Source organism: Scylla paramamosain, chromosome 30 (genome assembly GCF_035594125.1).
Source record: "Scylla paramamosain isolate STU-SP2022 chromosome 30, ASM3559412v1, whole genome shotgun sequence".
In the NCBI taxonomy this organism is placed as follows: domain Eukaryota; kingdom Metazoa; phylum Arthropoda; class Malacostraca; order Decapoda; family Portunidae; genus Scylla; species Scylla paramamosain.
This window is the reverse complement of record NC_087180.1, coordinates 15,610,635-15,629,114: the sequence shown is the minus strand read 5'-3', so window position 1 is coordinate 15,629,114 and position 18,480 is coordinate 15,610,635. Positions and strand designations below refer to the sequence as shown.

Sequence of the window (18,480 nt, the reverse complement as noted above, 5' to 3'; positions counted from 1 at the left end):
CGTGTTTAATGATGGAGGATGACAAGTGTGGTTGTGGTGTAGGTTTGGAAATGTGTGTGTGTGTGTGTGTGTGTGTGTGTGTGTGTGTGTGTGTGTGTGTGGATGGGGGGGATGGGGTAACACGTAAAAGAACTTACCATACGTGTTAAATGATGGGGAATGATAGATGTTTGTTAAGTTTGCAGATGTGTATGTTTGTGTGTGATACGTGTGTGTGTGTGTGTGTGTGTGTGTGTGTGTTGAAGTATAAAGCGTAAGATCAAAAGGCCAAGAGAACAAACAAATCTCCATGAGGTCACTGGAGAACAAGGAATCGAGGCGCGGGATTGGCTGAGGGATGGCGGCGGCCTCTTCTGATTGGTGGACGTGAAAATACTGCCTGGCCAATTACAAACTTGCGTGTGGCGGGAGATAAAAGCAAGTTGGACTAGAGGAGTGAAAAATCGAGACAGAGAGAGTGACACAGACTTTCACCTTCCCTCACTTTCGTCTCTGGCCTCGTTTCTTCGTCTCTTCTAACCTGACCTAACTTAACATGGCCTAACATAACATAACCTAACATGACCTAACCAAACCTTACGTAACCTAACACTAATCTTTTTTTCTTTTTTTTCATTATTTCTTGTCATTTGTGTCTCTTCTCCTTTCCATTCTGTCCCTCCTTTATCAGTTTCCCGTCCTCTTCCTCTTTCATGTCCATCGTTTTCATGTTCCTTTTATCTTCATTTTTTTTTCTCTCTCTCTCTCTCCTTCTTGCTCTCTCTTTCTGTTTTGTTTCATCTTGTTCTGTTCGTTGTGAAATTGTTTCATTTATGTGTAGGTCTTGAGCCTTTCTGAGAGTTTTTCATTTTATATGACCTGATGTGTGTGTGTGTGTGTGTGTGTGTGTGTAGTTCTGAGTGGGTGTGTAGTTCTGAGTGGGTGTGTATTATACATGGATTAGTGAGAGAGAGAGAGAGAGAGAGAGAGAGAGAGAGAGAGAGAGAGAGAGAGAGAGAGAGAGAGAGAGAGAGAGGATACACACTTATATTGAAATGGAAAGAGAGGAGAGAGGGAGACACAACGTAAAAGAAAAAAAAATACTAATATTACTGACGAACATATTACATTTGGGCGTGGGGAGAGGAGGAGAGGGAAAAGAGAGGCACAGAAAGGGTGGAAGGAGACACATGATGATTAGAGCGGGAGAGGGAAAGAGGAGGAATGGTTGATAAAGGGATTAGACTATACGCAGAAAGGAAGAGGATATACAGTGGAAAGCAATTACTTTAGAGCTATATGGAAATTACCTGTACGTATTTATCAGGCTGTATATCATTTTTACCTTTATGGAATATTACAATACTGTTCAATTTCCCCCCTCTCCCCTCTCTCCATTTTCCAGCGTTAGAAATTACTCGCGTCGTGTGAATAAAAAGAAACTATGTAAATTAAACATTCGCGCTGGAAAAATTGTAGGAAAAGAATCAACACTACCTTTATACACAGTCAGAATTCCAGGTAAACGTTAATCACCTTCACACCCACACCTGTTGTCATTCATTCACGCCTTACATAACAATTACCCCCAGTTATCTACTTTCCTTTCATAGCGTCAGTGGCATTATAGAGACAAACTCATGCACTACTTACCAGAACACATCAACATCAAATCTTACGTGACTAACAATATAAAAGCTTGCATGTATCTTCCCTGTAAACATTTGTCCTCCCACGTGTCTCTTTGTGTCTTTCCCTTGTACGTGACACATCTAAGCCTCGCCCCGGTGCAGGAAGGAAGGCTTGATATTCTCTCTCTCTCTCTCTCTCTCTCTCTCTCTCTCTCTCTCTCTCTCTCTCTCTCTCTCTCTCTCTCTCTCTCTCTCTCTCTCTCTCTCTCTCTGGCGTTCCACTGGTGTTAATAGCTCCACGTGTAGCGTTTAGCAGTAGTGGGAAAAGATTCACCGAGTCGATGTTATGAATATGTGCACACTCTCTCTCTCACACACACACACACACACACACACACACACACACACACACACACACACACACACACACACACACACACACACACACACACACACACACACACACACACACACACACACACACACACACACACTCTCTCTCTCTCTCTCTCTCTCTCTCTCTCTCTCTCTCTCTCTCTCTCTCTCTCTCTCTCTCTCTCTCTCTCTCTCTCTCTCTCTCTCTCTCGTTTTCTGCCACTTCCAACCTCGAGGGAATCTTGCGAATCCATATTATACACCCACACACACACACACACACACACACACACACACACACACACACACACACACACACACACACACACACACACACACACACACACACACACACACACACACACTGTCATCTTTTCTCAGTTTTCCTCTATCCTTATTTCTTTCTCACATTCCTTCTAACAGTTATTCTCCCTCTCTCTCTCTCTCTTACTATTAACAGTCTTTCTTTCCTCTTTTTCCTGCTCCTTTAAAGAATCATCCTTATTCTCACTATTTCTAAGAATCATTCACCTTTCTCTTGCTTTTCAAATATTCTCCTTTAGTTTTCTCTTACTGCTAACCTTCATTCTTCCTCTTTCTCTTACTCCTTGTCAGAATCATCCTCCTTTTCTCTTTCTCTTAACATTCATCCTCGCTTTCTCTCTCTCCTAGTCCTTCTGCTTGTAATTACCATATTGTTATTCCTTCTAACGACTGTCCTTTGCTTCTCTCTTTCTCTTGCTCTCCCTCTTAATCTTTCTATTTTCGCTTTCTTCTTCAAACCACTGATCTCTCACTCCCTCTTACTGTTCTAACCACCATTCTGTCCCTTACTTGTAGCCATTGCCCTCTCTGTTCTTTGGTTCTCTCTTTCTCTTGGTCTCCCTCTTAATCTTTCTAACCATTTTCGCTTTCTTACTCCTTCAAACCATCGATCTCTCACGCCCTCTTATTGTTCTAACCACCCTTATGTCCCTTACTCCTAGCCATTGTCCTCTCTGTCCGTCTTTCACCCCAGCTACCATTCTGTCTCCCTCTTATCCATCCATCTAACCATCCTCTCTCTCTCTTCCACAGAAATCCGGGGCTCGCATGAAGTGTTCAGCGTGCAAGATCATCGCCCACACAGGATGCATCGCTGCCCTTGTTGAGAAGGTGAAGTTCCCTTGCAAACCTTCCTTCCGTGATGTGGGGCCACGCCAGTACCGCGAGCAGACCGCCACACACCACCACTGGGTCCACCGCCGCAATCAGAAGGGGAAATGCAAGCAGTGTAGTAAGGTGAGTGAGTTTTTGTGGTGTGTGGTTAGGTTGGTGTGTTCGTGGGTGTGTTTTTGTGTGGTATGTGTGTGTGTGCGTGTGTTTGGGTGTTTGTGAACGTTCTGGTTGTTGGGTTATCTAATTGTTATAGGTGTGTTCTGTGGTTTTTTTGTGGCGTGTGTGTGTTCCAGTGAATGTTTGTTTGTGGCTGTGTTGTCTAATCTAGTTTTTCTCGTTTATATGGGATTAAGTCTGCCTTGCTGTGTGTCTGGCCATTCTTTTATGGCATTTTATCTTGTTTTACCTTCTAGCCTTGACCTGTGAAGTTGTGTGGGTGTGTGCGCGCGCGTGTGTTGTGGAGGGAGGTACAGGAGTGTGGGTATGAGTGAGAGCGCGCACGTACGCCAGAAATCCATCCCATTAGAAACCTCCCAGCAAAAGAAATCTTCAGTGAATTAAACCAAAACACCTTCAGACGCCCCAAGACTCTTTTGACTCCCGCACCCTCCTGCAGCTGAGGAAAAAAGACACTGGGAAACAAAAAAGGGTCGGCGCGCCCTAAATACGAGGGAGGTCCTCTACGTGATGAGAAATATTGGGCAGGAAATAATGAGGAGGATCTCTCTGTCGAACAAAGAGATAGGAAGGGCTCTCTCTCTCTCTCTCTCTCTCTCTCTCTCTCTCTCTCTCTCTCTCTCTCTCTCTCTCTCTCTCTCTCTCTCTCTCTCTCTCTCTCTCGTCATAGCTGTCCAGTTTTCCTCTTCATTTTCTTTATTTGATAATAGGAGGGATTCTCTCTCTCTCTCTCTCTCTCTCTCTCTCTCTCTCTCTCTCTCTCTCTCTCTCTCTCTCTCTCTCTCTCTCTCTCTCTCTCTCTCTCTCCTCCCTCCCATTTCAAAATTCTCCACTCCTTTCCCTTTCCTGTGTTTAATAATAGGAATGACACTTTCTCCCTATACCTTCTCCCATCCCTCTCCCTCACTCTCTTTCCCCTTTCTTCACCATCCCTCCCCTCTACTCATTTCCCCATCCCCTCTTCCCCTTTCAGTGTATTTAATAATGGGAGTGACTTTCTTCTCTTGCCGTTCCTTCACATCCCTCTCTATCCTTCCCCTTTCCTCCACCCTTCTCTCCCATTTCTCTCTTCTCTTCCCATTCCCATCATTTCACAAAAGCCACCTAACTGTCCCGCTGTGTCAGAGTACAATACGGGAGCTCCGAAACTTCACAGGGTCAGGTTCCGAAACTAGCGAACGGGAGGAGGAGGAGAGTGAGTGAGGTTGTATAACGAACGTGGATGGTGTGGACAGCGAACGCCTCTGCTATAACGAAGGTCCTCATAGCGCGTTAGTTTATCGTGAATGTCAACGTGGCGGAGGCCGGGAAGGAGAAGCCGTGAGGCATCAGGTGGCGTGATGGACGTGGCTCGGGTGTCCGGCTCTTAGGAAAGCTCATAGTGTGAATCCCAGTGTTCACTTTGCATTGTTCGCCGTAATGTGATGTGATTTAATGTAATGAGTGTGCCAGGGCGTCTGAGGGCTTAAATTGGTCGCTGTTCTGGACTGTCTTCTCTGACTGTCAATTTTTTTTTTTACTTATCTATAGTAGTGTTTCATACAGGGACTGCCACGTGTAGGTCTAATGATTTTTTGCAGCTTCCCTTATTTTCTTTTATTCTTATTTATTTAGCTATTTGTTTATCTATTTGTTTATCTGTCTATTTAACTATCTTTTCTTGTGGAGGAAGGAGAAGAAATAGTCTCTCTCTCTCTCTCTCTCTCTCTCTCTCTCTCTCTCTCTCTCTCTCTCTCTCTCTCTCTCTCTCTCTCTCTCTCTCTCTCGCTCTCTCTCTCCTGGCCAACCTCCCTGACGCATAAAATAGAATAAACTCCACGATTCCTTATGGTATTGTCCGTACATACGTTCACGAATCGATGCGCGGGAGCAAATCACGTTCTCGCCTTGAAATTTGTATTCGTTGAGGGAGGAAAATCTCAGTTTACCTTCCAATTTTCCTCACATTGGCCTTTGTTTGCGTGGCGTTTGCAGCGTCAAATGGCTCGCGGCAAACAAACCAGCACACAAACTAAACAGAACGACGAAAAATAAAGAACTTACATAATATTCCTTCAGATATTCTTGAAAGTAATTGGGAATATTTTTCTTCCCCACGCGCGATTATTAGAACTGAGAAGTGTCTTTAGGTCGCAGGTGGAATCACAGTAAAGTTTTGAAATGCGAGGACGTCCTAACACCGCTAAATACAAGGTTGTTCATGCGTCTGGCAGCGCGGGATGGTGTTAAATTTATACTATTGGTTGCTTGCCTGCTAACGCCACCTGTCTCGACCAATCAAACGGCCGCTACACCTGCAACCTTTTCTCTCTCTCTCTCTCTCTCTCTCTCTCTCTCTCTCTCTCTCTCTCTCTCTCTGGCCTTTGTTCCCCAAGCTCCTTTCTCAATTATTTCTTTCCTAAGCTTCCAACCTTCCTTCCTTTTTCACTCAACACAAAAGCCAGGCTGCCACTGAATGAGCGTGTACTCTCCTTTACGTTCCTGTCTCTATATACTGTTATTTATATTACTTTCCGTCTCTATACTCCATTCTTCTCTTCCTCGTCCTCCTCCTCCTCCTCCTCTTCCTCTTCCTCTACGTACTTCATTCCTTGCTTTCTTTATTTTTTTCTTATTTTCTCTTTCGTACGTCTGGTCTCCCTCTGCTCTCTTCGTACACTTCTCGCTCCTCCTTCACGTTCTTTCTCTTCCTCCTCTTTCTCTTCTCTACTTGTACTTCCGCATATCTCTTTATTCTTCTTCCTGTCATCATTCTCTCCTTTACTTCCCTACATTTCTCATTCTCCAGATAATTATCTCTTATTCCCCTTTCATTCATCTCCTTTCTCTTCCTCTTCATTCTCTCTTCTTCGTATACTTATGCATATCTTCTCTTCATCTTCCCTTCTCCTGTTATCCTTCTCTCTTTTTCTTACCTGCATTTCTCCTCCATTTTCCTACCTTATCTTGCACCTTCTCCTCCTCCTTTAACCTTTAGTTCCATTGCTTGAGGTGACGGTGTCTTGATGTCTTGTGACATCACGTGAAGACCGCAGCTTGGTGTGACTTCTTTCTCTCTTGGTATTGAAGCACAGTTGGAGGAGAGAGGAAGGGAGGAAAGGAATGAATTTGCTGACAGTAGGAGGAGGGGGAAAGGGAAGAGGATAGTGATCAGACGGAGGAAGAATAGATGGAGGAGGAGGAGGAGGAAGAATGTGGAGGTTAGGATAGAGGAAAGGAGGAGAGGGATGAAGTTACTGACAGAAGGAGGAGGAAAGGATGATGATGATGGTGAAAGAAAGAAGAGATGGAGGAATAGGAGGAGGAGGAGAATAGTGATCAGTGGAAGGAAGGAAAAGGATGATGTGTGAAAGAAGGAGGAAAGAAGAGAAGAATTGGCCAGATACAGAAAAAAAAAAAAAAGTTGGTGTTGACAGGAGGAGAAGGAAGAGGGAGAGGAGGATTTTTGTCGGTTTGGGGAAAGGAGGGAAAATGTTACGGTGGTTTCTAGCTTGTCTTTGTTTTCCTTGATCATTTTTGTGGCTGTGTTTGGTCGAGAAGTGTTTCCCCGGTCAGCACTGAAGACTGTGATTGAGTTAACTGGACGTGAGAGAGAGAGAGAGGAGAGAGGAGAGAGGAGAGAGAGAGAGAGAGGAGAGGAGAGAGAGAGAGAGAGAGAGAGAGAGAGAGAGAGAGAGATTAAGGTTACAGGCATTCAGTTACTTCAAATACTTAAAAATAATAGATACACATGCTTCTCTTTCTCTCTCATTTACATACACACACAAAAAAAAAACATTTAATTTATTGCATAGCCATTTATGTGGGAAACGATTGTTCTTTTGTCTGCACCACCACCACCACCACCACCACCACCACGAACCGTAATAAATTTAATCGCGCCTCTAATCCACGAGTAATTGGTGGAGGCTAGTGGAGGTGTATTGGGAGAAGCAGGGAGACTAGAACCACTCACCCATTCCTCTCCCATTTCTCTCCCATTTACCTCTTTGCCCATCTGTCTCCCATCACTCATATCCTTTTCTCTATCTCCTCTCCTGAACTCGAGTTGTCCTCCCTTGTTCCCGTTACCCTTCTCTCCTCTCTCCTCTCCCTTACCTGCTTATTACACTCCCCCTCCTACGCCCCCTAAACACCTGCGTCCCTAATTAGAGGAGAGCAGAGCAATTAAGTTCTGACGTGTTATTAGCAGGTACTTTGTGACTGCACCAGGCAACACACCCACGCACACACACGCACACGGACACACACACGCACACACGCCACTCAGGTATGGGAAAGATGCACCTGTATGAGTAAATTATAACGAAATATCTACTTTGTTGCTTTACTGAAATTATTTACACACACACACACACACACACACACACACACACACACACACACACACACACACACACACACACAGAGAGAGAGAGAGAGAGAGAGAGAGAGAGAGAGAGAGAGAGAGAGAGAGAGAGAGAGAGAGAGAGAGAGAGAGACGAGAGAGAGAGAGAGATGAGAGAGAGAGAGAGAGAGAGAGATTCATGTTTTGATTAGAAGTTTGAATATGAGTTCGAATGCTAATATATTAAATTCCCTTGGTAGTAAATGAGTAGATTATGTTTCGTAACTTTATTTATATATTGAAGCTTGAGTTTTTACAAGAAAGAGGCAAAAGGCTGTGAGAAGTTCACGTAAAAGAGTTCCCTGCTCAAGGGATATGAAAAATTAGAAAGAAAATCGTTTGGTTTTGTCTGATGAGAATAGAAAAATAGTAGTAGTAAGTTTATTTGTCCATAGAATGTGAGAAGTTTACGTAAAGAGGACTCTGCTCAAGGGATATGAAAATTAGAAATAGAATCGTTTGGTTTTGTCTGATGAGAATAGAAAAATAGTGGTAGTAGGTTTATTTGTCCACAGAATACTAAGTTCAGTAAAATGTCGATTGAAAGTATGAAATGAAAAGTAGTAGTTCCCTCTTTACGCAACTACACTACAACAGAGGCTTAAGACGCTGGTGAACACTGAAGCATGGGTGAGATGATGGAAGGTTTACAGGTTCACACTAATATTTACAACTGTCTCGCCTAAATCAGCTGGCCTCTCTCAGTCTCCCTGTGTTGTGTTTGTACCGCCAACACCTGAACTGAATTCGTGAATGTGTGTATGAAATAACTCTTGATGATTCGAATTTTAAACACAGGCATTCTTTTCATCTCTAATTTTGATAAAGTAATAATTCAACGCGTAGTGTTTCTTCATGTTTGAATTAACCCTTTGAATGCCACTTGGTACAGCTTCCCCTAATTACAATCACTGAGACATCTTTACTTGTTCTACAGCTACATCCAGTCTTTGAGCTGGGAAGAAATCGCAAAGTGTATTTTCTTTCATTGCTAACTTTCTTGTAGATGTTTATAAAGACTTCACGCATTGCTTCTGGTGCTCTTAATTGTTTCGTGTCGCAGTAAGTCATTCCTTTGCAAATGTATGTAAATGACTTAGCGTTTCAATGCTTTAGTGTGACCAGAGGCACGGAATCTCACGTTTCGAAACTTCCACACAGACTTAATTAATCTCGGTGTGTATCTTATCCTCGCATCCAGATTGGTGAGTCTCAGTGCTACGGAATCAAGTCACTATGAAGGTAATAAGCGAAGGTCTCTCGTTACGAAAACCCGAGCATGATGCAGTGTTTTTGTTCTCAGTATTTTTCCCTTACTTTCTTTCCTTCTCTTTTTTTTTCACTCAATTCAGTTTGTGTAATATGTTTTACTGCTTTGTTACTCCTCCTCCTCCTCCTCCTCCTCCTCCTCCTCCTCCTCCTCTTCTATCTTTTGCCTTCTCGTTCTGCTTCCTCCTCCGTCTTTCTCCTTTTATTTGCTCTTTTTCCTCCTCCTCCTCCTCCTCCTCCTCCTCCTCCTCCTCCTCCTTCTCCTCCTCCTCCTCCTCCTCCTCCTCCTCCTCCTCCTCCTCCTCCTTCCTCCTCCTTTGTATTCCTCCTCCTCCTCCTATTTCTACATCCTCCCTTCCTCTTTTCTTGCATCCTTCTCTTTCTGCTTGCTTCTCCATCATCTTTTTTCCTCCTCCTCCTCCTCCTCCTCCTCCTCCTCCTCCTCCTCCTCCTCCTCTAGGCTCAGGTGCAATGACAGTGTAGGCTTTTATGTAATAACAGACAGGAAGGCCTTTGATAAGTTAATAAAGGAGGAAGAGAAAGAAATTTTTAATAAAGATGACGGAAGTGGTTGTATAATAATGCCCATTCCTCTCTCTCTCTCTCTCTCTCTCTCTCTCCTCTCTCTCTCTCTCTCTCTCTCTCTCTCTCTCTCTCTCTCTCTCTCTCTCTCTCTCTCTCTCTCTCTCCTTTTTTTTTCCTCTCCTCGACTTTCTTTTATTCTTTAGTAAATTGTTTTCTTGTTTGCGGTTCTTTGTCCTTTTTCTGTGTCTCCCTCTTTTTCTGTTTGCTGTTCCTTCTTTCCTTCCTTCTTTTTTTTATTTCCTTCCTTCTCCTTCCTGTTTGCTTTCACTTAGTCCTTCTCTTTTTCATTCCCTTTTTATTTATTGCATTCCTCGTTTGAGAGATGGAAATTGGAATAGTCGCAGTATCTCTCTCTCTCTCTCTCTCTCTCTCTCTCTCTCTCTCTCTCTCTCTCTCTCTCTCTCTCTCTCTCTCTCTCTCTCTCTCTCTCTCTCTCTCTCTCCTAGGGCCAGTGTCAATATCGTGATCTCAAGTTGGGAAGACTTGCCTGGAGCCAGTTTGTTATTTCTTGTGTGTGTGTGAGACGAGAGAGAGAGAGAGAGAGAGAGAGAGAGAGAGAGAGAGAGAGAGAGAGAGAGAGAGATAGTTTTTAGTTCCTTACATTTTTAGATCGAGGATAAATTTGAGCATGAAATATATAATAATAAAACTGGAAATTGAAATATTGTTCGGGGACACGGCACGGTATTTACATTTTCCCTCTCAGAATTAATATGGGATTTTTGTTAAACTCTATTTTCGACGCCAAAATGAAAGGGGAATTTCGTGTATGGCCTCCACTTCTCCTCTCTCTCTTTTTAATCGTTTCCATTCATCACGGAAATTTAAATATTATAGAGAGAACCTTGAGCGAATAGACTTGGATCCTCTATATGGAGATTCCAGGAAAGGTCTGGAGTTTCTTGGGCTTTGAACTCAGTGTGGCGTAACATATTAGTTCTGACCCTCTACGTGCAGTCTGTCCCTTCCTTTCTTTCCCTATGGTTTGTTGTGTACGTGCTAAAATGTTGTTGTAATATGTATTTTACGACTCATTTGTCAATCCCTCTCTTTGTATCTTTCTATCTGTCTTTCCGTCTATCTGTCTTTTTTTCTAACTATATCTGTCTGTCTACCTGTCTTTCTGTCTATTTCTGTCTATCTAAGGATGAAGATGAGACAAACTGTGGAAAAATTTAAAGGAAACTTCCACTTCATTCTGAGTTTCCTTACCGCCTTCCCTACTCTTTACCTACCACCCTTCCCATATCAGCTAGCATGAACAGAAAACACCTCCTTTATCCCTAGTCTGCCAAAATGTCTAACCTTTCCTCACTCACACTACACTCCCTGTCCTCACCACTGTTTCTTCATAACTTCCCCTTACACCTACACTATCCGCCTTCATTCTGTTCCTTACACCCTTCCTTACACCTACACTGTCTTCACAATGTTTCTTACACCTACACAGTCTTCACAATGTTCCTTACACCCATCCTTGCACCTACACTCTTCGTCTTCACACTGTTCCTCCTTACCCTTGCGTTCCTTGTCTACCCAACGCAGCCCTTCGTCATATATTCACCCTGTCCTCTTATAACACACCGCTGCCAAGGCTTGGGTTCCGGCCCTTTATTTCCTAGCATAGCTCCCAGCGTAGCCTTCGGGGCCCTTGTATAAAAAGCAGGTGGAGTCAAGAGGGAGAGAGAGGAGAGAGAGAGAGGAGAGGAGGAGAGAGAGAGGAGAGGAGAGAGGAGAGGAGAGAGAGAGAGAGAGGAGAGAGAGAGAGGAGAGAGAGAGAGAGAGAGAGAGAGAGGTTCACTTAAGCATAGGAAGGTGAAGAGATATAATGATGGTCTCTCTTGGTCTCTTGGTCTCGTGGGTTTGAGGCGTAGTTTGGAAGTGAGGGGAGGAGGGAAAGGGGACTGTGTGTGTACGTGTGTGTGTGTGTTAGGTTGAGAGTAGCGCTGAGCAGGAGACAAGGGTGTGGATAGACTCAAGTGGGGGAGGTTTAAAGAAAAGGAGTATGGAGAGAAAAAAAAAAAAAGAAATGGAGGTAGAGAAATAGGAAACATACTTCGCCTTTTCCACTCACAGACACGCACACCTACATATACCTGTCGAAAATCTCCTACACGCCCTAAGTTTCCCTTGCAGGTCTTCTGAATAGACGTACAGGTGAGAACTGGGTCAGGTGTGATGGTAATGAAGGAGAGGAATGTCTGAAGTGTGTGAGACGAGTGGGACTTGAAAGAGGGAAGAGCTGGAGGGAGGGAGATAAGGGCGCATGTAGATTAGAAAGAAAAGTGAGGAGTGAAGGGAAACATGAAAGAGAGTGAAAATGAGTGAAAATAATGAGTAGGAAGATAGAGAGAGAGGAGAAAAAGAAAGAGGTAGTCTGAGATAAGGATAGCAATAGAAAAAAGAGAAAAATTAAATAAAGAAAAAAAAACGAAGGAGGTGAAGGAGAAGTAAATTTAACCGCAGGGAGATATAGAAAAAAGTTAGTCTGAGATACGAACGAGAATAAAAGAAGAGAAAATTTAATCATAAAACGGAGGAACATGGAAATGAAGAGAAAGGAGTAGACTCTGGTGGTAAGAGGAAAGAGTAATGCGTAGGTAGAGAGGAAGGGGAGGAGGAGAAAGAGGAGGAGGAAAAGGAGGCGGAGGTACAAGTTTCTAGGAGGATGAAATATGAAGAGAGCACCTGAGGGGAGGAAGAAGTGGAGGAAGAGGGAGAAGATGAATTATTAGAAGGAAGGAAAAGGAAACAGGGGAATGGTAGATAGGAAGAAGCGTACGTAAATCAAAGAGGAATATAAAAATAAATGAGGAGAGAGTAGAAAAAGAGTGAAGTAGGAAATATTTAAGTAATCAAAAGTGGAAGGGAAACATTGAAATAACTGAGGGAGAAAAAGTAAGAGAAAGAGATGTAGTCAAATAAATGAAAAAAAAAAATTGTTAAGAGTGGACAGAGAGAGGGAAAAGTATGCACGCCAATAAAGGAAAATTATGTAAAAGAGTGGAGGAAAAAGGAAAGAGAAAAAGATGTACATGAATAAAGGAGAAAGGGAAACAGGCGAGGAGAGTAGAGAAGAAAGATTATAGATATGAAAGGGGGAAAAAAAAAAGGATAACATGCACAGAGATAAAGAGGAACGTACGTGAAAATAAAAGAGAAATAGAATTGAACATAATCGCAAATAATATGAGAAAATGAATGGAGAGAGAGAGAAAAAAAAAAACATTGAATGAAGAAAATGGGAAAGGAAGCATTAAACTGCAGAACATACAAAGAATATAAGAAATACTGAATGATTTTGCATGAAAGAGAAAACTGAAATATGTCATGGAAAACTATTTTATTTTATGTACGGTGGGTGTTTTTTTTTCTTTCTTTTTCTTTTTTTTCGTGTCTGCTCTTGTTAGGTTTCATATTTTCGTTTCTATAAGTTCTTTCCTGCAGCAATGTGTAACAATGACAATACGTGGACTATACAAACAGAGGAATGGACGTGATGTGTGTGTGTGTGTGTGTGTGTGTGTGTGTGTGTGTGTGTGTGTGTGTGTAGGTGGGTGGGTGTAGGTGTGTTTACGAATGGCTCCACTTAAGTGCGTTAGGTGAACTGCGTGTGTATGTGAGTCGTGTGTTTGTGAATAAGGAGACTTTTTTTTTTTTATGTATTTTTTATGAGTGCGTGCAGGAGTGAGTGAACCAGAGTGTGTGTGTGTGTGTGTGTGTGTGTGTGTGTGTGTGTGTGTGCATTTGGATAAGTGCTGAGGCTGATTATACATACATGTGTGTCTGTGTGTGTGTGTGTGTGTGTGTATGGGAGAAAATGACGAAACGAAAACGTAACTTAACCTAAACCTAACCTAACCTAACCCAACCTAATCAAACCTAACCTAACCCAACCTAACCTAACCTAACCAAACCCAACCTAACCAAAAACCTTACCAAACCAAGCCAAACCAAACCAACAACTGAGAGTACGTGAGTAAGGGTGTTCTACTTAGTGTGCATGTGCGTGTGCGTGGGTGAAGGAAGTCATCAAAATCAACAAGTCTCAGGATCGCCGTCACCTGTCTTCTGCCCACCACGCCGCTTGCTTCGTCCCCTTCAAGCTCCCCGCCTCCCCGCCCTTCCCCTCCCCTTCCTCTTTTCTTCCATCTTCTCCTTGTGTCTGGAATCAGAGCTGCTGACGCGCCGCTAGTCTTCGAGCACAGCCTGACGAAGATGATAGTGGTGGTAGAGGAGGAGGAGGAAGAGGAAGAGGAAATGTGGGCAGGGCATAGATGTATAGATATGAAGAAGAACGAGCAGAAGTTGTAGAGACCAACTTTCCTCCTCCTCCTCCTCTTCCTCCTCCTCCTCCTCCTCCTCCTCCTAGCTAGTGACCTTCTCGAAACTTTACAAAACTGACCGAAAGGTTTTGGAAATTTGAAACCACTGCACTGAGAGAGAGAGAGAGAGAGAGAGAGAGAGAGAGAGAGAGAGAGAGAGAGAGAGAGAGAGAGAGAGAGAGAGAGAGACTATTTATATATTTCTAGCAACTTGGGTCTTGCTCAGATAATTGAGGGATGGCAAATAGAAGGAAACTTTCTTACTCTTCCCTTATTTTCTGCCTTCCTTTTCTCCTCATCCTTCCCTCCTCCACCTTTCCCTCACTTTTTTTCCGTATTTCCTCCCTTGCCTCGCCATGGTTGTTCGTCAATAATTCCGTTCGAGGCTTCGTTCGCTCCAGATTCGGTGCTTCGGCTTCGTTCCAAAGTACCTGGCAAGGGAGAGAGAGAGAGAGAGAGAGAGAGAGAGAGAGAGAGAGAGAGAGAGAGAGAGATTTGTATACATTTGAATCTCTCTCTCTCTCTCTCTCTCTCTCTCTCTCTCTCTCTCTCTCTCTCTCTCTCTCTCTCTCTCTCTCTCTCTCTCTCTCTCTCTCTCTCTCTGCTGGATCAATAAAAAGTATTTACGGCGACGTGATCTGATCTCCATATCAGAGAGAGAGAGAGAGAGAGAGAGAGAGAGAGAGAGAGAGAGAGAGAGAGAGAGAGAGAGAGAGAGAGATTCCTTCTTACTCCTCATAATTATTTCACCCATTTCTTTTCTTTTCTTTCTCTTTTCCAATTTTTTTTTCCATTACCAACTTTTTTTTTTTCTCTCAGTTTCAACTCATAACTTTTTCCTTAACCTTTTGGTCCATCCTCATAATTTTCCGTCCTCTCTCCTCCCCCACCTTCCGTTCCTTCGTTAATCATGAACGGCTTGCTAACCCCTCCCTTCCTTCCTTCCTTCTCGTTTTCCTTTCGCATCAGTAATGAAGTGGATGAAGGCGAGGAGGAGGATCAAGAGGAAAAGGAAGAAGAGAAAGAGGAGGAGAGGAGCTGTCACTTCTATATAGATATACACGTGTTATTATTATTGAGTCTTAATCATTGGAAGATTTTCTGGGTAATTCCCTTTGTGTATGTGTGTGTGTGTGTGTGTCTGTGTGTGTGTGTGTGTGTGTGTGTGTGTGTGTGTGTGTGTGTGTGTGTGTGTGTGTGTGTGTGTGTGTGTGTGTGTGTGTGCGCCCGATGTTTTAAAGGTACGTAGTTTAAGTAAAGGTAAGTACACACAAGCTTGGTGCAGTAAAAATCATCTCTCCTTGAAGTAAATTAGACTCTTTGATCCATTTGTTTGCTGAGGCGAGCAGGTCGTGGAAGGAAAGGCTGGAGAAAACGTAATGCGAGTCTGCCGCCAAACACAAAAACATACATACGTACGTACATGAGGGAAGCTGCGAGAAGCCATCAGACCTACACGTGGCAGTCCCTGTATAACTCACTGGCCTAGGGCAACAAAAAGGCTTTATAAAAAGGTTAGGTTAGTTTAGGTTATGTTAGGTTAGCTTAGGTTAGGTTACGTTAGGTTAGGTTAGGTGCCAGTCCCCAAAGGGTGTAGTCAGAAGGGTTATCAAAAATTTGAGAATGTAATCCTATATACTCTTGCACAAGACTTTATACGTTCACCCCTATTTTGTCCACCTATCTAATGCAAGAGTTGACCAGTATTCTCAATCATTCATCTCTTTTCTGGTAAACTGTGGAACTCCCTGCCTGCTTCTTTATTTCTTGCCTCCTATGAATTGAACTCTTTCAGCAGGGAGGTTTCAAGACACTTATCCTTCAATTTTTTGCTAATCCTTTTGCCTTTTCTTTTAGGAGAGGCGCTTCAGTGGGCCTTATTTTCGCTCTTTTTACTGACATTGGCCAGTGCCCCTCTTACATAAAAAACATATCATTCCCATCCATAAGTTTGTGAAATCGTCTAATCTGTTTAGGTAATCTGTTTGAAACCTTCCCTCAAAGCAAAGCATCAAATGTTACTACTTACCTGCCAAAATAAATAATCTGGGTCTTCCGTGAAATTTAGATATGAATGAAAAGGAGGAAGGTTTCAAGAAAATGTGAAGTAAAGAGTCCTGAAATAGAAATTAATTCCTTCAGATTAAAAAATAGTGTTATGTATTCCTACTTAACGTTCTAACTAGAGCGTTCACCTTGTCAAGAGTAATTTTATAAACACCGCGTGCTTAACAACTCAAGTAAACAGAGCGAGAAAAAATGATGAGAATAAAAGTAGAATCAGATGCAGTACAGTTTTGAAAAGTTTATATTATTTTATAGTTTGCTCTGATCTCTTTACTTTATATATTACAACCGCTTTTACTTGATAATTGAAGATAAAAAAAAAAAAACGTACAAATAGAAGTGTAATAAGATAAGGTACAGTTATTTAAAAAGTTTACATATTATTATTTTCTCTAGTTTGTTCTGACCTCTTTTCTATTTGTAATACTGCCACCATTTCTTGATAATTAAAGGTAAAAGTATAAAGAAAAAACTGGTGGAATTAAGGTACGGAGTAAAGTACAGGACATTTTTATCACAATACCTAAAAGTGAGAACCCAGCTTTTAATACTAATAACTCCACGTGCTCAACAGTTCAAGATAAAACAAGAACGAAAAGTAAAGGAGAAAAAAATCCCAAGATACAGAACAAAATGAATGACGTTATATCTCCAAGTCTTCTTTTTTCTCCTGTAGGGATTACTGGTCGTCCCTCTCCCCCTCTCCCCTTTCCCTCCCCTTCCCCTCACGACCCCAGACCAACCGTACCCTGCTTCCCCTCGCTCCCCTTCCGTTCTCTCCCCTGTGGCCTCTTTCATCCCCATTGTATCCTCTCTACCTTTTCCTGTCCCTCCCAATCCCCATCCTTCGCCTCTCATCCCTCCCCTATATACAAGAGGCGAGGGTCCTGTCCTCTGCTAGTGGGTTCTAGTACTAATGCTTAACCTATTCTTTTTATATTATACCGTAAAAACAGCTCTAAAGGGTATAGATTTTTATGTTCCGTGGTATATATCTGTTTTCATGGTGAGAGGATGGATAGATGGATAGATAAGATAAAGAAGGACATAGATGGAAGTTAAAAGTAGATGCAGAAGTGGAGGGTTAAGGGAATAAAGAAGAGAGACAAACATAAAATGGAAGAAGTAAACTTATGACAAAAAAAAGAGATAGAAAGGAAAGAGGAATGGATAAGTAAGAAAGGAGATGAAGATGAAGAGTACATACAGTAGAGGAGGGGAAAAGGAACAAAGAGGAGAGACGTGAAGATAAAGTGGAAGAGGTAAACTTTTTCAGAAAAAGAAAGAGAAGAAAAGGAAAGAGGAATGAGTAAGTAAGAGAGGAGGAGAAAAAGAAAAAGACTGAAACAAAAACAGATAAAAGAGAGAGGAGGAATAGGAAACGAAGCGGAGGAAGCAAAGGAAGGGAATGAAGTTAAAACAATCAGCCTATGAGAAACTCTAACTTTGCAATTGGAGAGAAAGAGACACAAACACCAGTACACGCCCCAGTCCTTGCACCAGTGATATACAAGCGACATTTCACATCCCACCAAATATATTTTCACAGCAGGCACCTCCTCCTCGGACACACGAGCCCATACATAACATAACATAACATACATACATACGCGGTTCGTTTTTTAAAAATATGCTGAACGAAATGGAGTGTAGCACTGGTGTGGCATTCATCAAAGGGAGATGAATGTTTTGATGGAAAATTCATTTGGAGAGTGAATTATTAAACACTGTAAGGGGAGGATGTAAAGGAATTTTTAAGACCCTTTTCCTCCCCAGCAAGATTCATAATTTAATGGAGTTGTTGATATTGTGGTCAGTGTTCAGAAGATCGCATTGGTAATCTGAGGTTCAGATCTCTTGTAATTAAGAATCTTCACAAACTGAGCAAAATTTTTAAGACCCTTCTCTCCAGCAGGATTCAAAATTAATAGCTAGGATTATAATTATGGTCAATGTTGAGATCACATTGGTAATTAAATACTCTTCAGAAACTAAGCAGATGAATTGTTAAGACCCTTCTCTCTAGGAAAATTTATAATTTAATGGCTAGATTTATAATTATGGGAAAATGTTCTGAAGATCGCATTGGTAATCAGAGAATGAGATCTATTGTAATTTAAAGACTTCAGAAACTAAGCAAAGGAATTTTATAACTCTTTTCTCCAACAAGATTCAAAATTTAATGGCTACTTTTATAATTATGGTCAGTGTTAAGATCGCATTGGGAGTCTGAGAATGAGATCTATTGTAATTTAAAGACTTCAGAAACTAAGCAAAGGAATTTTATAACTCTTTTATCCAACAAGATTCAAAATTTAATGGCTACTTTTATAATTATGGTCAGTGTTAAGATCGCATTGGGAGTCTGAGAATGAGATCTATTGTAGTTAAGACTCTTCACAAACTGACTCTTCAGCCTCACTAATTGAATTAAAAAACGGGAAAAAAAGGAGTACATAGAAATTAAGGAAGATTACACGGTACTTTGCTCTCCGCCAGTTTAGAGTGAATGCAAATTTTCACCTCT

The 18,480-nt window shown here is 42.2% G+C and overlaps 1 protein-coding gene across 1 annotated transcript in view; it reads left to right on the top strand.

Annotated features, from left to right (window-relative positions):
• The window catches only part of LOC135115904 (diacylglycerol kinase zeta-like), a 96,503-nt gene that overhangs the window by 29,019 nt on the left and 49,004 nt on the right, over nucleotides 1-18,480 (top strand). The window contains 1 exon segment of the mRNA XM_064033019.1: nucleotides 3,063-3,266. Coding sequence (XP_063889089.1) covers nucleotides 3,063-3,266 — 204 coding nt within the window.